The sequence below is a fragment of the Rousettus aegyptiacus genome, unplaced genomic scaffold (genome assembly GCF_014176215.1).
Source record: "Rousettus aegyptiacus isolate mRouAeg1 unplaced genomic scaffold, mRouAeg1.p scaffold_m13_p_4, whole genome shotgun sequence".
NCBI lineage: Eukaryota > Metazoa > Chordata > Mammalia > Chiroptera > Pteropodidae > Rousettus > Rousettus aegyptiacus.
In genome coordinates, this window is record NW_023416307.1 from 41,482,597 (window position 1) to 41,495,212 (window position 12,616).

The following is a 12,616-nucleotide window of genomic DNA, read 5'->3' on the forward strand; positions in this document are numbered from 1 at the left end:
TCAAATACATATGTATCCACCAAGCCAATTTTATAGATGTTAACATACTGACTTCAGGTCTTTGTTGTTGTTTGTTTTGTTTGTTTTAGAAACAAAACATCTTTTATCTGCCATGTCCTCTCCCCTGAGGTCATCACCAACCTGAAAATGGGAGATTAAGCCTTCCCATCCATGTGTTTTTATTTTTCCTATATATGTATTTACCTATAGAATATAAGATACAGTTTTATATGTTTTTAATATTTATATTAATGGTATCATACAATACATATCCTATTGTAAATTGTTTTTTCATTAATTTTTAATCAGTTTTTATATATGTAGATCTAGTTCATTCATTTTAATGGTCATACAATAGTCAGTTAAATGAATGTGCCATGGTTTATCTGTTTCTCTATTCGTTGCTTCCAGTCTTTTGCCATTATAAACAATGCTGTATTAACACCAAATTTCTCTAATACACCTGAAAGTGGAATTCTTCAGATAAAAAAGTAGTTTAATTCTGTTGATGTTGCCAAGCTGATTTTCTTTTTGTGTCTATTCTCATCATGAGCGTTTGATATTTGCTGTTTTTCCACATCCTTGCTGATTCCTAATATTTTTATACCTCTTAATTTTTGCCAGCGTTAGGGGTATCATTGATTACTCATGACATTGAATATCTTCCATATGTCTACTGATCCTTTTGATTTTCTTTTGTCTGAATTATCTATTCATATCATTTGCCCTTTTTTTCTATTGAGTTTTGCCCTTCTGTTATTGATTTCTAGAAGTTCTTTCTAACTTCTGGGTCTCCAATCCTTTGCCGATTGTAAATTTTGGGGGTGCCTCCTTCCAGTCTCATCAGGCATGTCTTTTAACTTAGTTTTAGTGGCTTTTAATTTATCTGCCTTTTTCTTTAAGGTTTAGACTTTTTGTTTGTGAGTCTTATTTCCTTTTTGACTTTGATGACATAAAGGATATCCTCTTATATGAGTTTTATAGTTTAGCTTAGGCTCTTAATCCATCTGGAATTTATTTTCGTAAACAGATCAAGAGAGGTTTATGTACTTTTTTTCTGTGTGGATGGCTAACGGTCCATGTGGCATATTATTGTCGTTTCCTCGCTGATTTATAATGTCATACTGCTATGCACCAAACTCCCAAGTGTACAAGGATCTGTTTGTGGATTCTGTTCTGTTCCATTTCTGCAGTTATTTGTCTTTTCCTTTACTCATACCACAGTTTAATTAATATAGCTTTACAATAAGGCTTATTATTTGAAAGAAGAATCTTTCCTCCTCATTCTTTTTCTTTAAAATTCTTTGGCTCCTCTTGGCCTCTTAGTACTGTACATTAATTTAGGAATCACATTGTCACTATCCTTTAAAAAACATTTTTCTAGGATTTTGATGGAAAAATACATTGAATTTATAGATTATTTTGGAGGATTCACATCTTATGATATTGTCTTCACATTCAGGAACATGGTTATCTTTTTAAAATGTCTTTTATGCTTTTTGGTGAGGTTTTATAACTTTATATACTATTTTACATAAGGTTCTTTACACATATTTGCTTGAATTTATTCCTAGTTACTTATATTTTTGTTAGGATTGGGAAAGGAGATTTGTTGAAGTGACATTTTTTTATTGATTAATGCTGCTGTATGTTATTAATTTTTGTACATTGATTTATATCTGGTCACCAGGATGAATTCTTTTTTAATTCAATAGCTTCTAGATGCTTTATGACAGTAATATTTTCTATGAATACTGATAGGTTTTTATTTTTCCAATCTTAAACTTTTTTCTTTTATCAGATGTCTGAGAGCTCTAGGGTATTTTGAATAAAAGCAGTGGTAGTGTGCATCCTTGTCTTGTTTGTGATTTAAAAAGGAATGTGTCTAACATTTTACATTGAATATGGTGTTTATGGTAGGATTTTGATAGTTAATTTTTATTAAATTAGCAAAGTTTCATTCCCAGTTTGAGTAAGAGTGTTTTGTATTGTTTCATTTTGTCAAGAATGGGTGCTGCATTTTATCAAATACTTTTTCTGCATTTATTGTGATGATCACATTTTTCTCCTTTGATCTATTAACTTGTTAAAATGTTATTTCTGCCTCTTTTTTTTTTCCACTCCTAAGATAGTTTTATTTCACTTTATTAGTCTTTTCAAATACTAATTTAGGATTTGTTAAACCTCTCGATTATTTCTCTATTGTTTCTTTCTATGGCATTATTTTCTGTACTTCTTTTATCTAAGCTTAATTGGTATTTCTTTTTTACTTATCACAAACTCTTAGTTTATTAATTTTAAGAGCCTACAAGTTGACATTTAGTGTTTTCATTGTCTTTTTGTTCTAAATATTTTGTATATAGTTACACTTATCAATTTCTGGTTTATATTATTACTATTTATATACATGTGTTAAGTTTTCTCCAATGGCTATACCTCATTCAGGTGTGTAACAATTTTTTAAATAAATAAGTGAAAAAAAAATGAATGTACTTGGTCCAGTTAGAATCCCAATGGTACCACTAGAAGACTAGAAAGTCAGATATTTGCATATTTTACTATAAAGTAGCATACTACTAAGGTATGAGTTCATTATTTATTATCATGTTCTTTTTTTCATCCTTAGTAGGATCTTCCTTCTTCACATCATTTGCGAACAAAAATTTTTATCTTTTCTTTTTTCCTAGATTGCCCAGAGGTATCAACTTCATGAAGTCACTGCATATCTGTTAGAAAAGAAAGGAGATATTCATGGTGCCTTCTTAATAATGCTAAAGGTAACATTTCACTATATTTGCTTTGTCAGGTTTCTATTTATCCCTCTATTCAGTCATCAGTCTCTTTTTTTGAGATTTAATTGACATATAACATTGTATACATTTTCATCAATTCATCTTTAATTTTTATTTCAAAGTAAATTAGAAACAGTAGTACATTTTGCCTCTAAATATTTTTATCATGCATGTCATCGACTAGATTTACCATTACAATGGCAATAAGTATATTCATATTGCTGTGTGACCATCACCACCATCCATCTCCTGAACATTTTCCGCTTTCCAAACCCATTAAGCAATTACTCCCATTCCTCTCTCCCCCAGTCCCTAGAAACCACCATGCTACATTTAGACTCTATGAATTTGATTACTCTAGATACCTCATATAAGTGGAATCATACAGTATTTGTCCTTTTGTGCCTAACTTATTACACTTAGCATAATGTCTTAAAGTTTTATCTATTTTGCAGCACCTGTCAGAGTTTCATTACTTTTTAAGACTAAATAATGTTTCATTTTATGCATATACTACATTCTCTTTATCCATTTATTCATCAGTGGACACTTAGGTTGCTTCCACCTTTTGACTATTGTGAATAATGCTGCTACGAATGTGGGTGTATAAATATCTTTTTGAGTCCCTGTTTTCAATTCTTCTAGGTATATACCCAGAAGTAGGATTGCTAGATTAAATGGTGATTCTACTTTTAACTTCTGAGGAACTGCCATACTATTTCCCATAGTGGCTATATCATTGTATATTTCCACCAGCAGTGCTCAAGAGTTTCAGTTTTTCTACATCCTCACCAACACTTTATTTTCTGTTTTCTTGATAGTAGCCATTTTAATGGGTGTGAAGTGTTATATAAGTTTTTAAAATACTGTTATCTAACCAGGAATAGATTACAGATGTCTTATTTATATCAAAAATGATCCATGTTGGCTTCTAGTTTTTTTTTCCTAGCCATATAATTATAAAACAGTCCAGGAAGAATACTCCACATAGGCTTGTGTAGGCTCTTAACCTCTTTTAATTTCTAAGTAATCCCTACATCTCGTTTTTCCTTGCAATTTATTTATTGAAGTTACCTTGAACCTAGTTTTAAAGGATAAGTAGAAGTATTCCCAGCATGGATGTGGGGGAAAGAAGCAGGAGAACCTTGCAGGGAAGGGACTAAGATCATCATTTGCCAAGGCATGGGGATGCAAAGAAATGTGAACTGCTAGGAGAGGAGCCAGCAGCTTTACTGGGGCTCAACTATCAATGTACAGGCAGGCCAGGCCAGAAACAAAGGCTAGGTCCAGATTTAGAAAGACTCTGCAGGACACGCTAAAGAGTTAGAACAGATTCTGTTTTCACACAGGATCAAATAAAGGTGGTCAGTCAGGGAACTGATGTGATGTTTGTTTCATGAAGACTGCTCTGGTAACTTGTAGGAAGATCCGTTGGGAGGGTGGTGTAGAGAAATGGGAGGTAAAAGTGGAAGCAGAGAGTACTTGAGAAGCCGTTGCAGTAGTACAGGTGTGTGGCAATGGTGGTAGAGCAAGAAGAGCATGTGAATTTGAGAACTTATCGATCATTTGAATACAGTAGAAGGTGAATGAGAAGGAGTAGTTAATGACGATTCTTTGATTTTTAACTTAACATTAGTCTATAAGGGACCTCAAGAAAAGGAGCAAATTTTGGGTAGAAGGGATATGTTAAAGTCCACTTTAGTGTATACTAAGAAGCCTTTAGGATATCAGTTAAGTGTATCTAAGGATCTAGAATTCAGCAGGGCAGTGGACACTACAACTGCATATTTAGGAGATACCACATTCAAAGCTCTGCCCTGTGCTATGGAGATAGACTTATCCTTTTTTATTTCTATTCACTCCTTTTTCTCATAACCCAGTATGAATTTTATCCTCTTACCCAAAGCATGGGTAATCCTCATCGCTGTGTTTAAAGAATGTCAACAATGACTATGTGGGTGGTACAACAGGAGAAGTGGGGCAAAATAAGTGATACTTGATATTTTGGGTGCCTTCCAATACTGCTAGCTATGCTTTCTATATACATAAAAGAGTTCTTCTGAATACTGGAACCATTCTTAATAACCTTGTTGTTTCCTGGGTTTTTCTGTTAAAATATGTCAATTCAAATATTTGGTGGATTAGAAAATAAAGTGTTCTCTTTACCTCCTAGAGACTACAAAGCAAACTTCAAGAGATAACCCAACAAGATGAAAGTAAGTTCTTGAGTGTAATTTACAATTTCCTTTTTCAACATCAACCACATGTTTTTAATGAAGTTATCTAATAAATTGTATTTATTAAGTAATAATTACATTGATCTGCACAATTACTGTTTATCCACTTTAATATTGATCCTATTATGAACCCTCATTTCAAGGGTTCATAATAGGAAATCATATAATCCATGTGGCTTTATGTTGCTAATTGTCAGTGGGATTCAATGTACAGAAAATTAAGCACTCTTTACTAGTATTGGTTTTTTTTTTTTTTTGGTTATTTTTGTACTTATATTTTGGTTGTAAATGAGATGTATAACTAAAGTCTTAAAAATTACTATAATGTTCTCAGCAACAGCAAATCAGAGCTTCTAATCAGTAAGTAATAACCAGTGTTTCCGTACTGAATTTATGTAATTTTAGCACAGGCCAGTAAAAGCTGACAGTTTAGAATCTTGAATGGCTTTGTCACAGATAGATATATAATTCCCATTATATTTCTTAATATTTAAAAAAAATATTTCTTTTGTAAAATTTCAGTAAAATATACTAACAGAATTCACCATTTTAACCATTTTAAGCGTACAGTTCAGTGACATTAAGTGCATTCACATTGTTATGCGATCGCCACGGCCACCCATCTCCAGAAAGTTTTCATCTTCCCAAACTGAAACTCTATACCTATAAGACAGTTATTCCCCATTTCTTGCTTCTCACTCAGCCCCTGGCAACCACCGTTCTGCTTTCTAACTCTGTGAACTTGTTACTCTGAGTATCTCGTATAAGCGGAAACATACAATATTTGTCCTTTTGGATCTAGCTTATTACATTTAACATTATGTCTTCAAGATTTATCCATGTGGTAGCACATGTCAGAATTCCATTCCTTTTCACCTAAATACTGGTACCCTAATTCTCTGTAGATTATTTTGGAACTTCAGGAAACACTTGGTTAACTTTTCTATATTTATTCCAGATAAACATTTAATTACTACTAGTATACTGTTGGTATATGTTCAGTCAATTTAACTGTGTTAGGTTTGTTGTATTTATGACATTTTTCTCTTTCAATTTAGTGTTATGAGAATAATTTTTGCAGAGATTACATGAAAGAGTGAGGGAAAAGTAACAAGAATGTTTCCATAAATCATTACAATGATTCGCAGGTGATATAGATCTAGAGAAGCTAGTTCTTTGCATTCCAATGAAGATAAATTTCTCAGTGATAGTCTCATGTCTACCATTTACTTTCAGATTCAGTTTTGACAGTATGCTTAAGAATTTTGGAGGGTTTGCTACTTGCTAAAACACTGGGCTAGTTTCTGTGGGTTATACACAGATGGGTAAAACACAGTCCTCACCCAGAGAACTATAGTCTTGTGAAGGAGACAGCTATATAAAAACTTACAGTGCTGGCATAATCAAGTATTATAAAAGAGGTACAGTAGGAGTGGCAAAGATTATGGAAAATTAGGGAACAATTTGTAATTTATGAATCGAAGATATTTTTGTAGAAGATATGACCTTTGAAATAATTAAGATTAAAATGATGAATAGGAGTTTGATAGGCAAAAAGCAAGGAAAGGGCCTTCTCGGCTGAAGAAAACTTGAACATGAAAGTGCCTGGCCAGTCACCTCAGAGAGTAAGAGATAATCTGGTGATATCAGAACACAGTGTGAGAAGATTAACCAGAATGTTTACTATGTTTACTTAGGGTCAGAGGTTTATTTACTCTCTATTTTAAAAATTAGAAGTCTTTGATGGTTTTTGTTGATGGGACTGATGTGTTTGGATTTGTGCTTAAGAAAAGTTTGGTGACAGCAGAAAAGAGAATGAGGAGGCAAGATTTAGAAGTCAAAAGTTTAAATAAGAGGCTGTCATTATAGTGCAAATGAGGCGATAAAGAGCTTCACCAGGGTAAAAGTAGTGGGCATGTGAGAATATGGAAGTATAACTAACAGAATTGGCAATTTATTTGAATGTGTGGACACATGAGAGGGAAGCATCAGAGACAAAGATTTATAAACTGGTTGACTTAAAGATGATAATTGCACTAATTTAGTTTGGAAGTGTAGGGGGAGGAGCAAATTTGAAGTGAGAAAAATGCCTTGGGTTTTGCATATATAAAGTTCAAGTTGATTGCAGGACATCTATGTAGAGACAGATGTCTTAGACTTCATTGAAAATCCAACCGGCAAATTTTGAAAGGAATAAGAGCTGGAGGTGTGGTGTATATTTGAAAGTAATTAGCAAGGATGCCAGAGTTAAAACCACAAGAGTGGCTGAAAGTATTTAAAAATGAAAAGGTCCTAAAATAGTATCTTGGAGAAATACCCATATTAAGAAATATAGGGAGAAATGGTAGAGTAAGAAAGATGAAAGATAATCTCTCTACTAACTAATCCACAAACAGATGTTTGGGAATTTTTCATAGCTAAAGCATGCTAAGTTTGATGTGCTATATATGTCCTATGAATGTTAAACATTGATATGGAAAACTATAGCACAGAATCATTAATATATTCTTAAGTGATGTTAACAATTTTTCTAATTCTAGATACCAAAGAGGATTCCTCGTTGAAGGAGGTAGAAGAAACCACGGTAGAGACAATTGCCCTTTGCCAGAGAAATTCACATAATCTGAACCAGCAGCAGAGAGAGGTAGGAGAATGACTACTTAGGCATTTAAAAGTTTGTTCTGGTCTAAAACTGGCAAATAATTGTATTTCCACTGCCCTCTCAGTTGAGTTTAATTCAACTGGATTTTAATCACTGTTTATTGCTCCCAGGAGTGTTAGACTTCCAAAGTTGTTATGAAGTTTGCCCATTTTCTTTGTTCTCACAAAAGCTTTATATTGTTAGATTTAGCTGTACTGCAAAATTTAGGTGTGCGAAATACTAGATATCCTTGTTCTCTTTGGACTGAGATTTTTTTGTATCCTGTGAAGCGATATTGTGCTTGCGTCCTCATTTATCATCTCTTCCATTCCCCATGGATGAAAGCGAGCGTGAGGAACTAGAGGAAAACCCTCAGGGATACAGAGAAAGCTGGAAAAGGTTAAAGAAGGTTATGATATAGTAGTTCTCAACGTTGGCTGCACATTAGTGTCACCTGGGGAACTTGGAAAAATCCCAACACTCAGACTGCACCCCACATCAGTTAAAGTCTCTGTGGCTGCGACCCCATCATCAGTATGCTTTAAAGCTTCCCACATGATTCCACTGCACAGAGTTGGAAGACTGCTGTAACAGATTCCAGAATGCAAAAAGGGAGAACACAGAACTGAAGGAAGTATAGTTAGGCACCTGTGCAGGTGGGAGTTACAGCAGTGAAGCAGAAACTAAGGGGGCGAGATGTGACTTGACAGCTAAATTTTGCAGTAGTTTTAAGAAGTAAAGTTGGCAGCGTGGTAGGACACAGCTCCTGAGGTGCCTGCCCCTCCAGGCTGTGGCCTCTGACTTGACAACAGCTGGCCTCTTTCCAACTGCCTGGTTTCCTGAAATGCGAAGCAGGGTAAACATTTAAGGTATAGATAGCCATACATGTTACAATGGAAATAATAAACTTGGTATGTTTTTTTGTTCTTATGGGTAAATTTCTCCACGTTTTTGTGAAGGATTTTTTAAGGTTATAAATTTTGAAAATCCTTTAGAATATACATCGTTTGTAACAAACACATTTACATAATAGATGTGATTTTTTTCTTTATTAAAAAACATTTTTACATGAAAAAGATACATACCTACTTTTTTTAATAAAAAAAAATTCTGCAGTACAGAAAGTTACACAGAAAGATGTTTTAAAAAATTACCCTGTATCCATCCTATCACTCAGAAATAACCATCGTTATCATTTGATGAATATCACTCTAGATATTTTTTATCTGTTTAGGTTAACATCATTTTTTAAAAATTGGATCAAGTAATGCTTGCTTTTAAAACTAAATATGGTATACAATTTCATTTAGGAAGCTTATGTAAAACAAGAATTTCTGAACTTGAAATATTTTTTTTTAATTTATTTTTGGGGGAGGGGTTGACATTGATTAACAAAATCCAATAAGTTTCAACTGTACAATTCAACAATAAGTCATATTTATATTGCATTGTGTGTTTTTTTGCCCATAGTTAGGTTTCTTTCCATCACTTATTTGACCTCTTTTACCCCTATTTATTTCCCCTTCCCCATCCTTCCCTCTGGTAACCACGAGTCTATTGTCCATGCCCATAAATCTCTGTTTGTCGAGTTTGTTTGTTGCTTTTAGATTATATTCCACATATACGTGATATCATGTAGTTTTCCACTTTTTCTGTCTGGCTTATTCCATTTAGCATGATTCTCTCAAGATTCATCCATGTTGTTGCAAATGGCTTCTTGGTCTTCTGGCTAAGATCAAGTGCAGTATCTATTCTTATCAGTTTAAAATAGTTCTTAACCATACTATTTATTAATAAAAATTTCACTGAAGTTTAAAAAAATCTGAACTGTAATATTTTAGAATTATTATGTTTATAATTTCATTTCAGTTTTTATATCTGTGATGCCAAGCCAGTCAGTAAGGAACTTTGCATGAACTCATGCTTGCTCTAATCTCTCTTTTCCAACCCTCTTAATTAGCTATGTTATTTTACCTCATTAAGGTTGATAACACATTTTTTTCTGAATCCATAATTCCTTTAGTTTTTTAATCTTTATTTAAATGGATTATCAACTTTACACCAGTCTTTTTTGCCATGATTTTTCCATACTAAGTTTTTATTTTCATTTATCTTTTGGTTAGCTGGCCATATTTGGACACGGTTATACTTTGATAGGAAAACACAGAAGAGTAAAATTGTTAAGCTATGCTTGTACATATTTAATACTAAGCCTTTTTTATTTTTCAACCCTTCCATCTCCTCTCTGATATCCATTTGATGCTCCTCTTCAAGAGTATCATAGTATAGATATGATTTTTGGAAATTTTAAGACAAAATGACAATTATATTTTATAAATAGAGCCATTCAGATTTTAGCTGAAACATGTCCAGATTCACTTATTTTAACAATAGAATTAGATATAAAATCCATGCCTCCAGAACTCAGATTATCCTAACTGTATTTGAACTCTGTATCTCTTTATCAGAAACAGGAACAAGACTTCCTTTGATGTGGCAAAAGGGAAATTCTATCAAAAATGTCTGAGTTGAAATTTGTTTAATAAAGATATTAGATGGTAGACTTCATTCTGTTCTTTGAAATTCTACTTCTCTGAAATTATTGTTACACCATTTACTGGCTGCATATAAGAGATGTCTGCTTATAAGAAAAGACTGCCTCTCCCTCTCTTACACACACAGACCTCACACTATCTACCCTTCCCTCCAACAACTAGTTTCTGCTTTGTTTCTGAACAAGTTTTATAACAACAAAAATATTTGAATGTTAGTTTTACATAAAGAATATTTTTGTGAAAATACCATCCTTATTATAATACCAGATTTTAATTTTGGGAGATTTCAATGGTTTTTTGCCTTGTTTTTGTTTTGTTTTGGAGAAAGTAAGAACAAGAATTATTTATTGCTACAGACCTAAACTAACTAGAAACATTGAAGTATTCAAAAGCTTGATAGTATCTTCAAAATATTTAATATTATGGAGTATTTCCTTAAAGTTTAACCACAGGAAGTTTGGTTGTCAATTATTTCCCAAGTAGAAGTTCTGTCATACTTTGTATGCCTATCTATTTATGCTGCTACCCCAGTGCCCACTGACTAGATGTGACAAAGAATATGGCTTTGTTATACATATAATTTCCTGGAGGAAAAAAGCTATTTACTACCTAAGAGGGGAAAGTAATTCAGGTTTAGTATTGTTACTCTCAGGGGTTAGGATTGTTACTGTCGTAGATGGTTATTTTAGCCTGTGAGTTTTTAGTTATCCAGGTTAAAAATTTAAAGAACCAATATTAAAAAGCAAGAGAGGTAAATTATATAAAAGGTGTTTAGGGTATTTAGGATTAATATGGAGACTTAACTGAAGAAGAATAACTTCTCTGTTCAGGTTGTGAAGACATCCCATGGCTCTGACCTCTACAGCCATACTTCCCCCAGTCTGCCATCTATAAATCAAGAATAAAGTAACCTTTAAAACAGTAATTCTTCTAAATTGTCTGGATTAAGTGAGAAAATTTAAATTCAAATTTCTATAATGTAAAAACCAAAAGATAAAATTTAAGTATGCCATATACAATTAAAAGACCATAAAATATACAGAAATAATTGATGGGGTTATAAACAACAAGTTAAACTAGGCAACTAAAATGTAAGCTAAGTAAAAAGTAACTAACAAAACAAAACAAACTTGTAGATACAGACAACAGAGTAGAGGTGTCTAAAGGGGAAGGTGGCGGGGGGGTGGTGGCAAAATGGATAAGGGGGTAAAATATATGGTGACAGATTGAAACTAGACTTTTGGCGCTGAACACACAGTAGAGTGTACGGATATCACATTACGATGTTTTACACCTGAAATTTATATACGGTTATTAACCAGCGTTACCTCATTTTTTGAAAAAGGTAAGAAAAGAAGATTAAAAGTTCATGAGTACTAGATAAAATAAAATTTCAATAAAAGCCTTTGTGAATCACTATCCAACAATAAAAGATGTTTGAAATTTTGAAATGTATTAGTTTGATTTTCTACTATAAAGATTTTTCCTAAGACTTTAGAAGAGCACAGAATTTGGAGTCAGACTACCAATTTATTGGCAGTATAATCTTCGGTAAATTACTTAACTTTTCTAAGTTTCATTTTCTTATCAAGTAAAGATAATGCTCACTGTATAAGGTTATTATGAGGTTGAAATGAGAAAATATATGTAAAACATTTAATGCAGTGTCCAATGTAATAGGAATCAATAAATTGATAGATCTATTAATTTATCTCATGATGTGGTTCGAAACATTAATTGAAATAATGTTAACTTCCACTTCTTGGTCTGTAATGACTAAGGAAATACAAAATAATGCTCGATGTAGGAAAAAACCTTGGATAACATTTATTCATTTTTCTTGCTTGACATAGCTGAAGAGAAATGAGGGGAGAAGAGTTGTGTGTACATGGCAGCAGGGAGGGTTCTCTGTTCGCCTCTGCAGTACCCATGGTTATTTAGACTTAGTGATGCATCAATACCAGGGTGTATAAGAATTTAGCAGGAGGCTCTGCCCTGGCTCCTTTGATCCTACTTACTCCTGAGACACAGAAGATTGCAGTTCAAAGGTCTAGAATTACTTAACTTCAGCTTCCTTATTTTCCCAAGGTGTATGGTAAAGATATCTGTTCTAGCTGTGGTCCATGCTTTTTATTGTCTTTTTCCAGTCAAGTATTCCATCTTTGCTTTTTCTAATTTTTACCAACAACATGTATAAGAAGTACATTTCAACCTATAAAACATTATGCTGATATTACTTATTCTTAAAAATAACAAGGTACTTTCATTTTTCTTTGGTTTTCTCTGACATTATAGGCACTCTGGTTTCCATTATTGGAGGCAATGATGGCCCCTCAGAAGCTGTCTAGTTCAGCTGCACCTCATTTACACTCTGAAGGTAAGTTCATTAGA

General features: G+C 33.1%; 1 protein-coding gene and 1 pseudogene across 7 annotated transcripts in view; both read left to right on the plus strand.

The window, feature by feature from the left end:
- The window catches only part of VPS8 (VPS8 subunit of CORVET complex), a 230,538-nt gene that overhangs the window by 150,523 nt on the left and 67,399 nt on the right, over nt 1-12,616 (plus strand). For all 7 annotated transcript variants that reach the window (XM_016159713.2, XM_016159714.2, XM_016159708.2 and 4 more), the window contains 4 exons: nt 2,688-2,777; nt 4,966-5,008; nt 7,570-7,673; nt 12,521-12,602. In XM_016159713.2, the coding sequence (XP_016015199.2) occupies nt 2,688-2,777; nt 4,966-5,008; nt 7,570-7,673; nt 12,521-12,602 (319 nt within the window). The remainder of the gene's footprint in view (nt 1-2,687; nt 2,778-4,965; nt 5,009-7,569; nt 7,674-12,520; nt 12,603-12,616) is intronic.
- Nucleotides 9,380-9,502, plus strand: LOC118602286 (annotated as a pseudogene).